We start from the raw sequence: 18,660 nt of genomic DNA on the forward strand, positions 1-18,660 counted from the left end.
GGCAAACATGTTGAAATTGGCAACAAAATGTGGAAAAAGGTGGTGAAATGGGAGTTTAAAAGCAGCAGAAATGGGTTAGAATTGGTAAAAAACACATGAAAGGGGCAAAAAATGGCAAAAAAATGTTTAAAGTAGCAAAAATGGGCACAAAAAATTAGAAGGGGATAAAAAGTGGCAGAAGTAGGTTAAAAGTGGGGAGAATGGTTACAAATTGCAAAAATGGGTTGACTGATGCAGATTAGGCAGAAAATGGGCAGAAATGGGTTAAACTGGCAAAAATGGGCATAAAAAGTGGTCAAAATGGGGTTAATTGTGTCAATAATGGGTCAACATTGGCAAGAATAGATGGAAAGAGGCAGAGAAAATGGGGTCAAATTTGGTAACATTGGTGTGAAGTTGCAAAACTGGGTCAGAAAGAAGAGGCAAAAATGGATCCAAATTGTGCAAAAGTGGCAAATAAAAATAATAGGATGGGAAAAAATCATTTAAGAAATATTCTTAGTTTTTTAGCATCTAGCGATGCCTTAAAAAAGTGTGTGGTGACCCCCAAATTGAGAACCACTGCAATAGATGGATTAGGTTGGTATTTAAAGTTCTGATGTGCCAGTGTTTTTATGTCTTACACCGCCCTCTAGTGGCAGGAAGTAAACATTGCAAAAACAATGTGAGAGCTTGTGTCTTTCATTAGGAACCAGATTGGTATCACTCAACATCAAGAAATCACGTTAATTCCAGTAAAGTGCCACCTCTAACAGTGTCCTGGTGTGTTCTGTGTAGTGTACTCTCACACGGAGGCAGACGTGAGCAGCCAGTGTCTTCTGGAGGCCAACGTGTCTACAGAGGTCTGCCTCACTGTGCTGGACACACTCAGCATCTTCATCATGGGATTCAAGGTACATCACTGCCTTTCTAAAGGATTTCTGCAACCTTATCACATGAGATTGGTCAGTTTGTTCTTATATTTTGTGTCTTCAGGCGCAGCTGAATTCAGATTTGGGTCACAACCCGCTGATGAAGAAAGTTTTCCAGGTGCATCTGTGCTTCCTGCAGATCCCTCAGTCTGAAACAGCACTCAAACAGGTCTTCACCTCACTCAGGACCTTCATCTACAAGGTGACAAGAGAGAATTTTGTTCTACTGATTTGTGTATTTCATGCTTGACTTGAGTGTTACATCTTAACTTGGGTTTTCTGCTTCAGTTCCCCTGCACCTTCTTCGACGGCCGGGCCGACATGTGTGCCTCTCTTTGTTATGAAATTCTCAAGTGCTGTAACTCCAAGCTGAGCTCGATCCGCAGCGACGCCGCTCATCTTCTTTACTTCCTCATGAAAAGCAACTTTGACTACACGGGACGGAGGTCTTTCGTACGAACACACCTGCAGGTAAATATTTTCACATGTCCTATAAAACATGTTCACCCCCTTGGATGCTTTTATTGATTTTATTAATCAATCATGGTCAATATGATTTGGCTTTGCCTGAGTGCAGTGAATGTGTCTCAAGTCATTGTATTATACAGACGACTGTGTCTGGAAGGTTCAGTCACTGGTTAATCGGTTATCCTGGCTACCATTACACCATGAAGACAACAGAACACTCCAAGAGTGGTTGAATAGTCCATACATAGTAATGGTTGAATAATAGGTTGTTGAATAGTCTAAGTCAGGGGATGAAGACAAAAAAATCAAAGGCACTGAACAAATGGAGCCTTTTGGTCATCATAAACCCACCATCCCCACTGTGAAGCATGGTGGTGGCAGCATCATGCTGTGGGGATACTTCTCAGCCCTGGAAGGCTTATAAAGGAAGAGGGTAAAATGAATCCAAGGGGGTGAATACTTTTTAAAAGCACTGTATTTGCACAAACAGAACTTTTTTGTTGTCTTTACGTATGCTTGTATTAACTTTGCTTGTTCCTCTTTTCTGTGCACACAGGTGGTTATTGCTGTCAGTCAGCTGATTGCTGATGTCATCGGCATTGGGGGTACTCGTTTCCAGCAGTCCCTCTCCATCATTAACAACTGTGCCAACAGTGACAAAACTATCAAGGTTAGAGTGTGATTTTGCACCACAATGTAAACAAAACTGGCATCCATGCTTGTTTTTTCTGTTGCTCTGCAGACTAGGCCATTTTCTCTGTACCATGCCCAAACACGGTTGCCCCACCTCCGTAGCTTTCCACTGGCCTTCACTCACAGTGCTTCAGTTACATCAGAGCCTTGTTATGGTTACCTCTCGTGCATGCATCATCACACTGTGGTAGAGTAGATGCATGACTTTGATTACAAGAAGAAGGGTAGAAGCAGAATCAGCACAATGGAGACCAATGCAAAGAGCATGACTGCAGCTTTGCAGACTTTAAGTAATTTTGGTCAGTTTTGACCCTCAAACACTCCCAGATTTCTCAAGCATGCAAAATGGTTAATTGACCACAGTTATACTCCATGTCCTTGATTGTGCATGAGCAACTTTACCATGCCAGGGTCCATCTCTGGGCCAAGGGAATTGTGTCTTGCTTAAGCACGGTGCAGTACACTCACACTATCAGAACAAACTGGACTTTGGGGGTTGAATATGCCTGGGCATGGTATTGATTGCCTAATGATTAGTTTAAGTACAGTTTTGGGTGTTTTTGTTGATTCCTGAGCACATTTTGACCCCATCTAGCTGCAGTCAGGAGAATCACATGTTCTTTGGTTAGTTTGACGCCATACACTTCAAACTAGCCCTGCAGTGCAACGTTTTTACCAATTATACATAAACGATAGAATCTAAACCAATAGAAATCCTTCCAACTATTGATTTTTATTTTTACCTGTGACTCTTTATCTTCTTAAACGCTGAAACAGAACTTAAAGGACTATTTCACCATTGTTCCCATTAGCATACAGCGTTCCCATCAGATGTAAAAGACCTGACAAAGCGCATCAGGACGGTGCTGATGGCCACAGAGCAGATGAAGGAGCACGAGAACGACCCAGAAATGTTGGTGGACCTCCAGTACAGCTTGGCCAAATCCTACACCAGCACGCCCGAGCTCCGCAAAACCTGGCTGGACAGCATGGCTCGAATCCACAACAAGAACGGAGATCTTTCAGAGGTACATTAAGTCGTCCCCACTTGGGAAAAAACGTGCCATTTAAGGAGCATTTCACTGTTCTAACCTGTATTTCTATGTGTTTCTGCAGGCGGCCATGTGTTACGTGCATGTTGCTGCCTTGGTGGCGGAATATTTGTGGAGGAAAGGTGAGGATTGTGGTAAAAGTAGTGGCTTCATTTTACAGCAAGTACCCGCTGACTTTGAACACCACTCTGACATTTTTATTGTTATTATTTATAGAGGCCATATACAGAGGAACTAGTGAAGGTTAGCATAAAAGAAGATCATTGTGGAATAAATGCCCAGTAAATACAATAAAATTGGTTTTATGCGCTTCTTATGCAATAAAAAAGTAATAAAGATGCTAAATAACCTAAAAATATCTTATAAAGAATGAGGGTGCTCAATATGAAGTTCTAAAGCAGAAAATAATCAAATGGTTCTCAGGTGAAAGACGATTGGAACAATTCCTTCCTCTGTTTACTGCTGTAAAAACAAAGTAAGCACACTTTGCTCTTCACACACCTACACACACCTTTGTCTTCCACCTGAGCACTCGTTCAAGGGTCAGCATGTTAAAAACACTCCAACGCTACGTTCTCCAGATAAGATCCCTGTCTTCACATATCAAAGCGGACCCTGGGTTCAGACTTTGGAGGGGATCTATTGTATAATGTGATAGGGTTTTATTAGTTCAGAGTTCACTGCTGGGTCAGAAGGCGTCGACTCTACAGGATGTAGTCCTTTAAACTGTGCTTGTTGTCATGGTGACTGTGTTTGAAATGGCAAGGCCTGTTTGGAGGATTGCGGGTCATTTTATATACAGTGCCCCTAAAAAGTATTTACCCCCTTTGTTTTATTCTTTTCTTGGTTTTATAAATCAATCATGGCCAATGTTATTAGGCTTTGATTTAAAAAAGAATCCTCCTTAATGTCAAAGTGAAAACAGTTTTCTACAAAGCAGTGTTAATTTTGACGGCTATTTTGAATTAGTCTCAGTCTTAGTCTTTAGGTTAAAAGCCTTTTAGTTTTAGTCACACTTAATAATTTTAGTCTAGTTTTAGTCCATAAAAAGTCCTCACATTTTAGTCTTAACTTTTGGTCCAAGCCTTCATTCTCTTGCCTCAGTCTTGTACCAAATCATGGTAGTTGGCTCTAGGCATCCTGCCAAACCTGAGGTCCCTGTTTTCTACATCTGAGAGGCAGAATAGATACAGATGTATTTAATTTTGACAGATTTACCCACAGTGGAGAAAATGATGGATTTTGAATGTCCGACGAAAACTAGATAACATTTTAGTCTAATTTTAGTCATCCTGATAATTAGTAAACTGACTTTTAGTCAGTTTTAGTCATTGAAGATCTATTTTTGGCTAGTCTTAGTCAAGTCTTTCTCATGGAAAATCGCTGTCGACAAACTTTTTTAGTCATAGCTTTAGTGGACAAAATTAACACTGCTACAAAGTAATGTCAATAAAATAATGTTCAAAAAGTGCAGGATTTCATTTTACACTTTCCCTTTACAAACATTCCAGGCAGCCGAGAAGAATCCCCACAACATGATGCTGCCACCACCATGCTTCACAGTGGGGATGGTGGTTTTTTTTGGTTAGGTGTCTTGTCTGATGGCCAAAAAGCTCTATTTTGGTCTCATCAGACAAATGAACTTTCTTCCACTTGACCATGGATTCTCCGACATGACTTTTGTCATTTTCAGTTTTCTCCAACAGTGTCTTTCTCTTTGCCACTCTCCCATAAAGCCTTGACTAGTGAAGGACCCGGCCAACAGTTGTTGTATTCAGAGTCTCTCCCATCTCAGCTGCTGAAGCTTGGAACTCCTTCAGAGGAGTCATAGGTGTCTTGGTGGGCTCTCTCACTAGTCTCCTTCTTGCACACTCACTCAGTTTGTGAGGACGGTCTGATCTAGGCAGATTTACCCGTTCTATAACCCCTGCATTTCTTTGTGATGGATTTAACTGGGCTTTGGGGGATGTTCGAGGCCTTGGAAATGTTTTTATATCCATCCCCTGACTCTACTTTTTAATAACCTTTTCTTTGAGTTGCTTGGAGTGTTCTTTTGTCTTCATGTTGTAATGGTAGACATTAGAGGGGTTTTTTTGTTGTTGTTTTTTTTAATACAAAAAGCCAAATTATATTGGCCATGATTGATCAATAAAATCAGTAAAAGGGTAAAACATCCAAGGGGATGAATCCTTTTTATAGGCACTGTATTAAAGCTCCTGTGTGGAGTTTAATCTGGTTCTAAAAAAAGACTGAATCAGGAGTGAAGCCTGTAAGTGAGCTACAAAAGTAAAGCGAACCCTCCCTGGCAAGACTGACATCCCAAGTGCTCATCTTTTAGTCGTTCATTTCCTCAGTTTGAATCTCTGTTCCTTCAGGTATGTTCAGGCAAGGCTGCTCATCTTTCCGTGTCACAACCCCCAACATCGATGAGGAAGCAGCCATGATGGAGGACGTAGGCATGCAGGACGTTCACTTTAACGAGGTAGGACTTGATTTTGTGTTTGTCTTCATGCCTTATCCCCATCCTTGAATGTCTGCCAGTCCTGTTGTGTTGACAAAGCTTTAAAGATGATTTCAGAACCTCCTTGTTTCTAACACGTGTCACATAATGTGTGTCTAGTACCCCTCTTATCGCCGCTGGATATCAATGACTGTGGAGTGAAAACACTGCAGACTTTGCACAGGGCTGGGTGCACGTGCTGTCAATGTAGAAAATCACTGATTTGGCAGTCAGGGCATTCTCAGGAAATCTGCCAAGGGTTCAGGGTCAGGGATGCAGTGACTTTTTGACAAAGAGGTCTGAGATCTTCAGTGAAATTGAAAGTGATAGCTCAAGATGTTCAAGCTTTTACGAGTCGGTCAACAGACCTGCAGGTGATGGAAAGCCTGTTTTAATCTCTGCTCTTTATGAGCTGGACTTCCCCAATAAAAAGACCCATTTCCTCCCACGTCTGCTGCATTTATGAGAACGTCATGCTCACTTTGTCCTCTTAGATAAATAAAAATGTGTCTCATTAGGAGAAGGGGCGGTGAGATATGATAAAAACATGTTTCTGTGTGCTCAGGAGGTACTGATGGAGCTGTTGGAGGAGTGTGCAGACGGGCTGTGGAAGGCGGAGCGTTATGAGCTCATCGCTGACGTCTACAGGCTCATAATCCCGATCTACGAACAGCGCCGAGACTTTGAGGTAAACAAGGATCACATGGCTGATGTAGTTCAAAAAGTGTTGAAGGTCATTTCCAGAAGAGGATCCAGAGTCACGCTCTCAGCTGTCTCGCAGGAGATTTTAGAGACTTTAATGCTTCTGAGAAGTGTTATAGACTTTTATAGCTAATTTCCTTTTCCAGCAGGACTTGGCACCTGTCCACAGTGAATCCAAAACTACCAGAAACTGGTTTTCTGACCATGATGTTACTGGGTTTGATTGGCTAGCTAACTGGTATGACCTGAACCCCATAGAACAGTGATCGCACGCCTGCCACAGCTTCCTATCCGGCCCCTACAAGATTTTTAAAACTAGAAAATGTGCAGAGGAAAACTATGTTATGGTATTTAGGGCATGTTATTTAAAAAAAAATCACTATAGGCTATAAAACACTGTCTTAATGTTTGATCCATTTTACTGAAATCCATTAATAAATATTAGTAAATATCATGCATGATAATCAAATCAATCTAGGTACTTTGGTACTTAGGTACTTTGAGAGTTTTCATTTATTCCTGCAAGAGAACCACAACAGTAGACCGGTTTCCTGCGCATTTCTCCCACCATTTAGCATTTTAGCGTCAAACCCAGTTTGGACCACATGTCAGCCCCAGAAATACAGCCAAAATATTGCAATCGCCCCCTAGTGGCATTTGCTGTTTGGCCAATTGGAACTGATCTCACCACCAAAGAAAACTATTAAAATATTTACACTTTTGAAGTAAAACAAAAGAATTAAACAGAAATGTAGTTGATGACCCCTGTCATAGAGAATCTCTGGGGAAATATCAAGAGGAATATGAGAAACACCAGACTCAACAAAAGACGAGCTGAAGGCTGCTATCGGAGCAACCTGAGCTTCATAACACCCCAGCAGTGCCATGGACTGATCGCCTCCATGACACATTGCATAGATGCAGTGATTTGTGCAAAAGGAGCTCCTACTAATTATTGTGTGCATAAATAAGCATAAATTTTGAGAACATTTCTCAGTTTTTATGTGATATTTTGATATTTTGAGATAGTGGATTATTGGTTTGTGTAAGCCATAATCATCAACACTTGAAAATTTTCACTTTGCAGTGATGGATCTAGAATAAATGGAGGTTTAACTGCAGGGGAAAATAAACTTTGACATGATATTCTCATTGTTTAAGATGCACCTGTATTCACTTTAACAACACTTGCTTAACAGCAGCCTTGTTTGTAAGTTAAACATTGTTCTGTAGTGAGCCTAGTTTGTTTTTCCCCTGATAGAGTGCATGATAGCTCATTAAAGAAGACCATGAACAGAACTGAAGACGAAGAGGCGTTACCTGCTCTGCTGTGCAGTTCACACCGTGTTCCAAGTTGTTATTCAAATGATATTTTTCTCTGATTTTCCTAAATAGTTGATGCAAATGATAACTCTTTTTTTAAACAGAAAACTTTTTGAATAGAAAAAATGCACTGTTCCACGTTATTATGCACGACAGAGTTTCAAAACATTTTAGAGGTTGTAAAGAACTGAAAATGGTCATTTGTTGAATTTGCAGCATCAGCAGGTTATGTTTACTGAAATCAAAGCTATTTCAATCAAAAACATCTTAACAGGCCAAGTTACATGTTAACATAAGAGCCCTTCTTTGATATCACCTTCACAATTCTTGCATCCATTGATGCATCCTCATAGATCTTTAGCTTGAGGATACTCCAAAGGTTCTCAGTAGGGTTGAGGTCAGGGGAGGATGGGGGCCACACCATGAGTTTCTCTCCTTTTATGCCCATAGCAGCCAATGACACAGAGGTATTCTTTGCAGCATGAGATGGTGCATCGTCATGCATGAAGAAAATTTTGCTACAGAAGGCACAGTTCTTCTTTTTGTACCATGGAAGAATGATGTCGGTCAGAAACTTAACATACTTTGCCGAGGTCATTTTCACAACTTCAGGGACCCTAAGGGGCCTACCAGATCTCTCCTCATGATTCTAGCCCAAAACATGGAACATGGTGTAGGTGCATTTAACCTGTTGCATGTTTTTGGTGATTGAGGTTGTGACTTTTTGCCTCAAATCCTGTGAATTCCTGCTTTAAAGTTTATCTTTGTATCTTGCAGAAACTGACACACCTGTATGACACCCTGCACCGTGCCTATACCAAGGTGATGGAGGTGATGCACACTGGCAAGAGACTTCTGGGTACTTACTTCAGAGTGGCCTTCTTTGGACAGGTAAGAGCTTTACAGTGAGCCCAGCAAACATGCAACTAAACAGTTAATAAAAGCAATGCAGCAGTCCCCCATTTACCTAAGAACCCTGTAGCTCCACCAGCAGAGTGAAATCTCATTTTAACAAAGATTTCTCTCCTTTTCTCCTCCTCCTCCAAGGCGGCGGTAAGTGTGTAGTGGTTTAGCTGTGTCTGTTAGCCTGGTGTGCCCCACCTGCTTGCATCATCATGTTGTTTAAAGGCTTAAAGTAGCATCACAGTGCAGCTCTAGACGCCTCAGTTTTGGCTGATTCTTAAAGTAGAAAAACGAAGGTTAAGTAGAGGAATAGCAGATTTTTGTGGCATGTTTGAGCTTGTATCTGACTCAGCTGTTTTTCCCTGAGAGTAAAATAGCAGAAGCTTGCTTTTGTTTATGTAGCTGACCTCCACATTAACCCTGAGTCATTATACTGGCCTGCATCCACCCACATGACTTTAGTGAACTATTCCTTAGAGACACTGCTTAGTAGCTGTTATATAAAGTCCCAAAATCACCCTAAAAGATCGTCTTTGACTAGAGAGCAGCTGAAGGTTGCATGTTAGACGTTTTTCCTTCTTTCCCTCTTAATTAGATCTTCTTTTAGTTGAAGCATGATTGTTTTGGTTCTTTTACACTGAAGTTTCTTTGATTTTTTTTTGCCCTTTAAGTATTTTTGCTTGTGTTTTCCATGAAGTGAGAGGCGTTTTTCAACTTTACTGTTCAAATTTCAGCATATGCAGTGCTTTATTAAGTTCTAAGTTCTCCCTCTTGTCCCCAGGGCTTCTTTGAGGATGAGGATGGAAAGGAATACATCTACAAGGAGCCGAAGTTCACTCCTCTGTCCGAGATCTCCCAGAGGCTCCTCAAGCTCTACTCCGACAAGTTTGGCCAGGAGAACGTCAAAATCATTCAGGATTCTGGCAGGGTGGGATCAACTTCCTGTCTGTTAAAATCACAGATACTATAAATAGAAGATGGTGAGGGTTTAGAATGATCTTGGGAGAAGTTCAGAGGTTAGGGTTACAAAACAACACAGTGCAGCGAACACTTTCAGCAGTGAAGAGTCTGGCTGATGTCCCTGGAGTTATATCCTCCAAAAAGCAAAACATGGCCTGAAAAATACACTCAGCTTTTCATTTATGAATTGAAAGAGTCCTAAATGCTGTGTTATTTATTTACAGACAGCTGCTTCCATCTCAAGGAAGTCTTGGCAAGAATGTACATACAGTGCCGATAAAAAAGTATTCACCCCTTTGAGGATTGATCCTTTCATTGATTCTAAAAATTTCATTTGGCTTTTGGACAGATTTCTACAAGTAATTTCATGAAATATTTAAAAAGTTTTCTGTCACACTGAGTAAGATTGTCTTTCAGGATTTTCCAATATTTTGCCATGTCCATTTAACCCTTTACAAGCCTTCAGGGCTGGCTGCTGAGAAGCATCCCCACATCATGATGCTGCCACCATCGTGCTTCACGGTGGGGGTGGTGTGTTTCAGTGTTAACTTTGGCAGCTGTTTGTCATTTTAGTCAGATTTTTAGTCTTTTGATTGAATGTCTTTTAGTTTCAGTCACGTTTCAGTCATTTCTACCCTTTTTAGTTTTAGTCCATAAAAAGTCCTCAAATTTTAGTCTTTACTTTTAGTCCAAGCATTTATTTTCATATCTAAATCTGGTGCCAGATCACAGTAGTGTGTTCTATGCACACTGTCTAACCTGGGGTCCCTGCTTTCTACTGCTAAGAATAGCAGAATAGCTATAGATCACAGGTCTCAGACTCAAGGCCTGAGGGCCAAATCTGGCTCGTGGAACAGTTAAATCCGGCCTGCAAGATGATCTCATATTTCTGTTGTAACTGGCCCATCAGTATGAGGTCTGCAGATTTCCTCAAGTATAAAAATGTAAACGTATCCTTGAAGATTTAAGATATCCTTTCTAAGTCACAAAATCTGAAAAAGTAAGGAGTAAAAATATTTAGATATGAAGTCAGGAATGTGGAAAAAGAAATTAATTTGTGTTTTAATTTCACATTTTCAATTTAGCATCTCACAATTACGGCTCAAATTGAGGATTTTGACTTTTAATTTCATAGTTTGAGCATTTGAACTCATAATTTTGACTTCTGATATAATATTTTGAGCTTTAAGATTTATAATTCTAATTTTTAAGTGATATTTTGACCTTTTTAACCAATTATTTTGTATTTTAACTCATATTTTTAACTCCAAACTTTGACTTCATAATCCCATAGTTCACAATTTAAAATTTTGAATCGTATTTTGACTTTTAATTTCATGATTACAAATTTTATGTCATATTTTGACCATGATTTTGACCAACTCATGATTTTGACTTCTTTCTTTTATATTCGTCATCACAAAAACATTATTTTTCAATTGAATGTTTTGACCTTTTTGAACTAATAAATTTACTTTTCCCAGATTGTGAGCCTTAAATTATCTTTTTAACTTTTTAAATGTCAACATCATTTATCATCAGTGTTAAGTTTTTTTTCTCATGTTTTATTACCAGTGAAGCAAAGATGACAGTTTATGGTTAGGCCCTCAGGTTAGTCCTGAATCCAGAATCCGGCCCCAGCTGTGATTGAGTTTGACACCCCTGCTATAGATGGTTCGTATTTTGACAGATTCACCCACGGTGGAGAAATATCATGGATTTTTAATGTCAGATGAAAAATAAATTACCTTTTCCGTCTAGTTTTAGCCATCTTGATGAAAACTAGCTTATTTTTATTCTGTTTCAGTCATCACAGATCTATCGTTGGTTAGTTTTAGTCTAGTTTTGGTCATGGAATGTCAGCGAATATTTTTAGTCGACAAAATTAACACTGGTGTGTTTGTCTGATGGTTAAAAAGCACCATCATGGTCTCATCAGACCAAAGATCTTTCTTCCACTTGGCCATGGAGTCTCCCACATGTCTTTGGGCAAACTCTAGAAGAGAATTAATGAGTTTCCTTCAACAGTGTCTTTCTCTTTGCCACTCTCCCATGAAGCTTTGACTGGTGAAGAACCCGGCCAACAGTTTTTGTCTGCAGAGTCTCTCCCATCTCAGCCGCTGAAGCTTGTGACTCCTTCAGAGTAGTCATAGGTGTCTTGGTGGCCTCTCTCACTAGTCTCCTTCTAGCATGCCCACTCAGTTTTTTAGGGGGATATTCATTCTTACAGTTTCAATTATCTTTTCTCTGAGTGTTCTGTTGTCTTCATGGTGTAATGGTAGCCATGGATACTGATAAACCAGTGACTGGACCATCCAGACAGGTGCCTTTATACTACAATCACAGAGACCCATTCACTGCACTCAGGTGATTCTCATTTTACTAATTGTGAGAATACTAGCACCAACTGGCTGGACCTCTGTAGGATCACTTTAAAGGGGTGAACATTTAAACAGTCATATTTTTATTTAATTGACATCACTTTGTAGAAATCTGTTGTCATTTTGACATTAAAGAAGCTTTTCAGGTGATTTTTTTGTCAAAATTAAAGTTATTCTGACCATGATTGATTTATAAAATCAATTAAAGGGTGAAACATCGGAAACTTTTTCATATGCATGTCCTAAAATGCCAAACACTAAGACTAAAAAGTCTGAGTTCAAATCAGAATATATTTTTTGCACCCACAGGTGAACCCAAAGGACTTAGACTCCAAGTACGCCTACCTCCAAGTCACCCATGTCACACCTTATCTCGATGACAAGGAGCTGGAGGACAGGAAGACCGACTTTGAGAGGAGCCACAACATCCGGCGCTTCGTGTTTGAGACGCCGTTCACCGTGTCGGGAAAGAAGCAGGGCGGGGTGGAGGAGCAGTGTAAACGGAGGACCATTCTTACCAGTAGGTCACTCAGGAAATTCAATATTACTGCAGCAGGAGGTCAAGTTTTATGATAGCAAGAAAGTGAGAACGAAAGAGCAAACCTCCTGTTTTTCTTGATAACACCTGAACTGTTAGTCTGATAAGGCAAGGCGAGGTTTATCGCTGTATTGTCCACTTAATCCCAAAGTTCAAGCCTTATCTGTCCTCAGTAATCGCTGACTGATTGTGATTTAACTCATTCACTTGCTCATTAACTTGTAAAATCCTGTCTGTATTATTTTTGCTCTTTTTAATCTCCTTCCCATGCAGCCACTCATTGTTTCCCCTACGTGAAGAAGCGTATACCTGTCATGTACCAACACCAAACCGATCTGAGCCCCATTGAGGTGGCCATCGATGAGATGAGTGCCAAGGTGGCCGAGCTGCGCCTGCTGTGCTCGGCCTCTGAGGTGGACATGATTCGGCTGCAGCTCAAACTCCAGGGCAGCATCAGCGTTCAGGTACAAAGGCTATGCTGCTGTTAGGAGGTGCTTTGATTTCTTTTTAATGACTTGAATTGATGGTGCTTTATCGCTGCTGTGTTCCAGGTCAATGCTGGTCCTCTAGCCTATGCCAGAGCCTTTTTAGATGACAGCAGTGCCAAGAAATATCCTGACAACAAGGTCAAACAACTCAAGGAGGTGTTCAGGTACTAATCAATGACAGAAACGTTCAAGAAAAAACCTTTTCTCTCCTCTCAGCAGTGTCTCTGGCCAGCTCTGCACCTCTGAACATTTCCCTTCAGTGCAACAAAAGCACAAACTAACATTCTAGGGTGTAGGCTCATGGTATAGCTTTACTTTTACACGGCCTGAATCCTGACATGAGATTGCAAAAATCATGAGAGATGCAGCATCTGTCAGAATGGAAATACACACACAAAAAAAATCAAAATAAAATCAGATTAAACTTCCATTCAGGGTTAGAGTAGGGATTAAGGTTAGGTTTAGGATCCCAAATGTTAAAGTCAGAAACTTCACCTGCAAAACCTGATTACAAAATGTTTAATAAAGCCGAGTAAAGACGTTGCTTAAAGGAAAAAAGCTCAGCTTGCACAGAAATATTCCAACGTAGCATAGCAACTTACTTAGCTCTGTTAGTTGCGTAAGATACATAGATAACAGAGCTACCATGATAATTACATGTCAAAAAGTCAAGTTCATGAAGCTCATAAATATGTATGCTAAAAAAGCTACAATTTAGCTACATAAGCTGCATAGATAACAGAGCCACCTTGATTTTGTTACATAGCAAAACATAGCTTAAGCTCAAGTTCATGAAGCACATAACTATGTTAACAAAGCTACAATTTAAATACATAAGCTACGTTGATCACAGAGCTACCTTGATTATGTTACGTAGCAAAACATAGCTAAAGCTCAAGTTCATGAAGCTCATAACTATCTATGCTAAAAAAGCTACAATTTAGATACATAAGCAACATAAATAACAGAGCTACCCTGATAATGTTACGTAGCACAACATAGCTTAAGCTCAAGTTCATGAAGCGCATAACTATGTTAACAAAGCTACAATTTAAATACATAAGCTACGTTGATCACAGAGCTACCTTGATTATGTTACGTAGCAAAACATAGCTAAAGCTCAAGTTCATGAAGCTCATAACTATCTATGCTAACAAAGCTACAATTTAGATACATAAGCAACATAAATAACAGAGCTACCCTGATAATGTTACGTAGCACAACATAGCTTAAGCTCAAGTTCATGAAGCGCATAACTATGTTAACAAAGCTACAATTTAAATACATAAGCTACGTTGATCACAGAGCTACCTTGATTATGTTACGTAGCAAAACATAGCTAAAGCTCAAGTTCATGAAGCTCATAACTATCTATGCTAACAAAGCTACAATTTAGATACATAAGCAACATAAATAACAGAGCTACCCTGATAATGTTACGTAGCACAACATAGCTAAAGCTCAAGTTCTTGAAGCTCATAAATATGTATGCTAACAAAGCTACAATTTAGCTACATAAGCTATGTAGTTACGTTAGCTTTAGCTACATCCTAAAGCTCATGTTTCTTATTGCTAACTGAATTTGTTTATGAATAAAGCTGACTTAAAAAAAAAATAAAACTGGAAATGCACTGTACCAGGAAGTTACAGCACTTCCATTATGACAGACACATTAATGGATCCCCGAGAGGCAGCGTCTGATATCTACAGACTGTGGTCGAAATTATGCACAAAATATTTAATTTTTGAAAGTCTGACACATAATGCAGGGAAATGCCAAGAAAAAGAATTCATTTAATAAATTGTCTATAACTTGAATATTTTAAGGCAGTGGTTCTCAGCTGGCCAAGCCTGGACCCACAAATGTCTTTAACTATAAATCACAACCTAAATTTCTGAAAAATGTTCAACAGTGCGTGTTTAGTTAGTTAAAATGACACAAAACTGGCATGTTTTTCATCCCCTTTCCCCACGGCAATGTGTAAATTTTAGCCAATTTCCCAGAGATCTTGAGAAATTACTTCATTATCATGGTAAAAGCAGTTTTATTATTGCAAGAAAAGGAGATAAATAAGTTGAAATATTAGTAATGCATTTAAATTTACCCATTATCACAATAGAACAGAGTATGGGAGCATGTTCTTCATCGACTTTTGCCCCATTTTTTCCAGACACACATTAACGTCCCACTGAAAACTGCTCAGCGACCCAGTTTTGGCCCCAGCCCACCAGTTGAGAACCACTGCTATAAGCCTTGACTATTATATCATATCAAACCTCATTACATCATGCTGATCATTAAGATTAAGTGGCTGGTGAAAAAAATGTAATGGCAGGTACACAGAGGCAGGTAGGCAAGAAGTTAGTATCCTGTAGCGATGCAGTGAGATTATTACTGAAGAGACCAAGATGGTGCAGTGCAATAAGCTCATACTCTACATACTGTATTTAGAAATCATTATTACATTGGTATGGACCCCTCTAATGTATGAACTTTTATTCTGCCTTTACAACATGTATGTCTCTTGCTGTCCCTTTATGTGTAGTGCGAGTCCGTAATAAAGTTTGAATTGAATTGAAATGACTTGAATATATGAGGTGAAGTGTCACTGAAATCCTGTTGCCTCTCTCCACAGGCAGTTCGTGGACGCCTGCGGTCAGGGGCTGGGTGTGAACGAGCGGCTGATCAAAGAGGACCAGCAGGAGTATCACGATGAGATGAAGGCAAACTACAGAGACCTGACCAGGGAGCTGTCCAACATCATGCATGAGCAGGTAGACACATCAGACACCTATAGGTGCTGTCGGACTAACATCAACTACAGCGACGTAGACTAGTCTCACATCCATCAAACATCAAAGATGAACACTGTGGACAAATGAAAACAATATAAGATTCCAAACATGAATAAATGTTTGATTTTTGTGTAAAACATAATACCACAATTTAGCTGTATTGGACCAGAAGGCAAATCAGAAACATGTAAAGCTACATAAACTTTGTGTTTTTATTGCATTTAAATGTTTCATACTAACATCAAAGAGCTGTCTGCTGTCTCCTGTTCTTTACTAACATTTCTCCTGTCTCTTCTCTCTGTGCTGGCCTGAGCAGATTGGATGGTAACGTTGCTTTTTATCATTTCATCATGAAACTGTTCTAAAATAATTATTTTCAGCAAATAAAAGAAATGCTGTATTTTTCAATTAATTTAGCACTTAATAGTCATAGTCAGCATCCTTTTGACACTTTAATTGCTTTAGAATAAGATAAAACCCACTGACAGATGTAAAGAAGGACCAGTAGCACTGATAAATGGAAAACAAATAAATCCTGAAAAATAGATTTTGGTCCATCGCCAGCAATATACTTTTTTTAATTCTTGTGTTTGCTTTGGTTGACACCAGAAGTGGGCATCACAATGTACTTGTAGATGTCGCTAAAATATTCCCAGTATTACACACTGTACCTTTTAGAAAGATAAATGATAATGATAATGAGGAAGTCATTATAAGAGGCCAAACAGCTTCTCCAAAAATCCTTTTAGATTTTTGGAGAAGCTGGATAAGCTGTTTGGCACTGCAGAGAAGATTTAGCAAATTTTTTATTGGCGCAACCCACACACTCAACTCTGCTGCTCATCCCACAAATGTTTGTTCCTTACAAATGTGGCACCATTTAAAAGGGTAATAAACAGGCTTTCCAACAGTATAAGATTTATTGCCAAGAAGCATTTTTACAACAAAGAAATAATGTACCAAACACAAGCTTCCTTTCTTTTTGTGCTAAGTTTATATAATTTGCTTGATAAATCCCAGGTTATTTCTTTATTTTGGCTCTCTAAATTAAAGGGAGTTCTTCCTCGATCATTTGAGGGTTGTGGGGTTAGGGTTAGGGTACGATTGGTGTTAGGGGGTTAGGTAAAAATGCCACAACATTGCCACAACATTACAATTAATTACTTCATAATTAATACATCATTACTAGGAACATACTTCCTTTATATTACCATATTTTTAGTTATTACTTAATAAAATGCCAGCTGCTTCAATTACACCTTATTCTTGAGAAAACACCGGATAATTACTACTTATTACCGACATATTTCTAGGTCATTAAGGCCCACTAGAATAAAGTGCTACCTTTGATTGTTAGAAGCTGATTTTTTTAAGAAACAAAAATGCCAATACTGAGATATTTTAATCTGCAGAATAAATGCACAATAGGTCTAACTAATCTAACTATTATATTTTAGCTTTGCAAAAAAATGACAAGAGATAAATGCCTTATAATCTGAGAAGAAAGTACAGAAATACCTCCATAGATCTGTCCTGAATAAAGACTACAGTGCCTTCAGCAACAAAAGAACATTTCCTATGCTCCACCTCCCAGTCTAAAAATAACTCACATGAAAGTGAAAACACTTTAAAATACCTTTAAAGCACATTTTATTTAAAAAGTCTTTTCCTTGTGATTTTGTCCTCAGATAATCCCAGTGGATGACGGCACACGGAGCACCCTGTCAGACTCAATGGGCATCTTCAACGCCATCAGTGGCACACCGACCAGTGCCAACTCTCACGGCTCCACCACCATACTCTGATACGGGGACTCATGCCTTTTCCACCACTGATTCTTCTGACAGTCAAAGGAAACAGTACCTTAACACAATCTGAAGCCATCGTTTGTTGCTGTTTTGTCATCTTTCTCAGCACATTAGGGATAACGCCCATTTTTCTTGTTTCCTATGGAGACTGTAGTCAGCTTTGATACTTTGAGAATCAGCGATTTTAGGAGTTTGCTGGCAGATTTGGGTCATGCATCTTTTTTGTATTCTTTTTAAATAGCATGAAAGGCGGGGTTAAGCATATTTGATGATGCAAATTAGTGTCTTAAATACTGTGACTTTCATTTGAGCTCCATAAACATCAGGAATTTCAGTATTAACATCCGATCCAAGTCTACATCCTATCTGTTTTTATCTGCAGGGCTCCCATTTGTGTACAGTGTTTCTATGAGAGACGGTTTTTAAAGGAAGTAAATAAAAATAGAGATGAAATCATACCTAGATCCCTTTGCTGATGCATAGTATTTTTACTACCCTTCTCCATTGAGGCTGTGTTGTTTTTATCCCTCTTTGGGCATTTAAAAGACTCTCTATTTTAGGCCAATGGACGTGTAAAGAATCAGTCTAAAGCCAAGTGAACCGCAATGTTTTCACCTATTTTCTGTAAAGAAATGTGTGCAATATTTTCTATTCTTACCAAGGCGACCTACTGCACAGAAAGCCACTCTTGCCAAAGACATCATAAAAAGACGGTGCAATGCAAGACAAGAGTGCAACTATTTTTAATCTACGCCCTTTTTCTCTGTCATGCCTTTATTATCTGTGTTGAAATGCAAGAGAACAGTTTTTACGTACTTCTGCCCATGTAAATATGTCTAGACATATAAATAAAATAATTCTGTTATAATACATTTGTCTGTGCCGTGCTTTACTGCTGCAATACAGTTGTTATAATGCAAAATCATTTACTGTCAAGCTGTTTCCTAACATCTTTCATCTGATGACTTAACAGAAATGTTGCTTAACTCAACATGGTAAGTCATTCGCTAAATTTGCTTGTCACTGTCATGTTATTTCAACTGAAATTTTGCAGCTACATCCACGCCAGCAGACAAGTCAGGCACAGTGGTATTTTGAGCTACATGCTAATATTATTTGGTGTTTGGCACATCATTT

The 18,660-nt window shown here is 39.2% G+C and overlaps 1 protein-coding gene across 5 annotated transcripts in view; it reads left to right on the forward strand.

Annotated features, from left to right (window-relative positions):
- LOC121506166 (dedicator of cytokinesis protein 9-like) overlaps nt 1-18,393 on the forward strand; it is a 107,051-nt gene extending 88,658 nt beyond the window's left edge. For all 5 annotated transcript variants that reach the window (XM_041781797.1, XM_041781799.1, XM_041781801.1 and 2 more), the window contains 15 exons: nt 778-893; nt 976-1,113; nt 1,200-1,382; nt 1,936-2,049; nt 2,885-3,100; nt 3,189-3,246; nt 5,500-5,606; nt 6,190-6,312; nt 8,427-8,540; nt 9,334-9,480; nt 12,203-12,413; nt 12,705-12,895; nt 12,983-13,083; nt 15,556-15,694; nt 17,404-18,393. In XM_041781797.1, coding sequence (XP_041637731.1) covers nt 778-893; nt 976-1,113; nt 1,200-1,382; nt 1,936-2,049; nt 2,885-3,100; nt 3,189-3,246; nt 5,500-5,606; nt 6,190-6,312; nt 8,427-8,540; nt 9,334-9,480; nt 12,203-12,413; nt 12,705-12,895; nt 12,983-13,083; nt 15,556-15,694; nt 17,404-17,520 — 2,075 coding nt within the window. In that variant the 3' untranslated portion in view covers nt 17,521-18,393. The remainder of the gene's footprint in view (nt 1-777; nt 894-975; nt 1,114-1,199; nt 1,383-1,935; nt 2,050-2,884; nt 3,101-3,188; nt 3,247-5,499; nt 5,607-6,189; nt 6,313-8,426; nt 8,541-9,333; nt 9,481-12,202; nt 12,414-12,704; nt 12,896-12,982; nt 13,084-15,555; nt 15,695-17,403) is intronic.
- Nucleotides 18,394-18,660: the final 267 nt, after the last annotated feature.

This window comes from Cheilinus undulatus, linkage group 24, assembly GCF_018320785.1.
Source record: "Cheilinus undulatus linkage group 24, ASM1832078v1, whole genome shotgun sequence".
Lineage (NCBI taxonomy): Eukaryota > Metazoa > Chordata > Actinopteri > Labriformes > Labridae > Cheilinus > Cheilinus undulatus.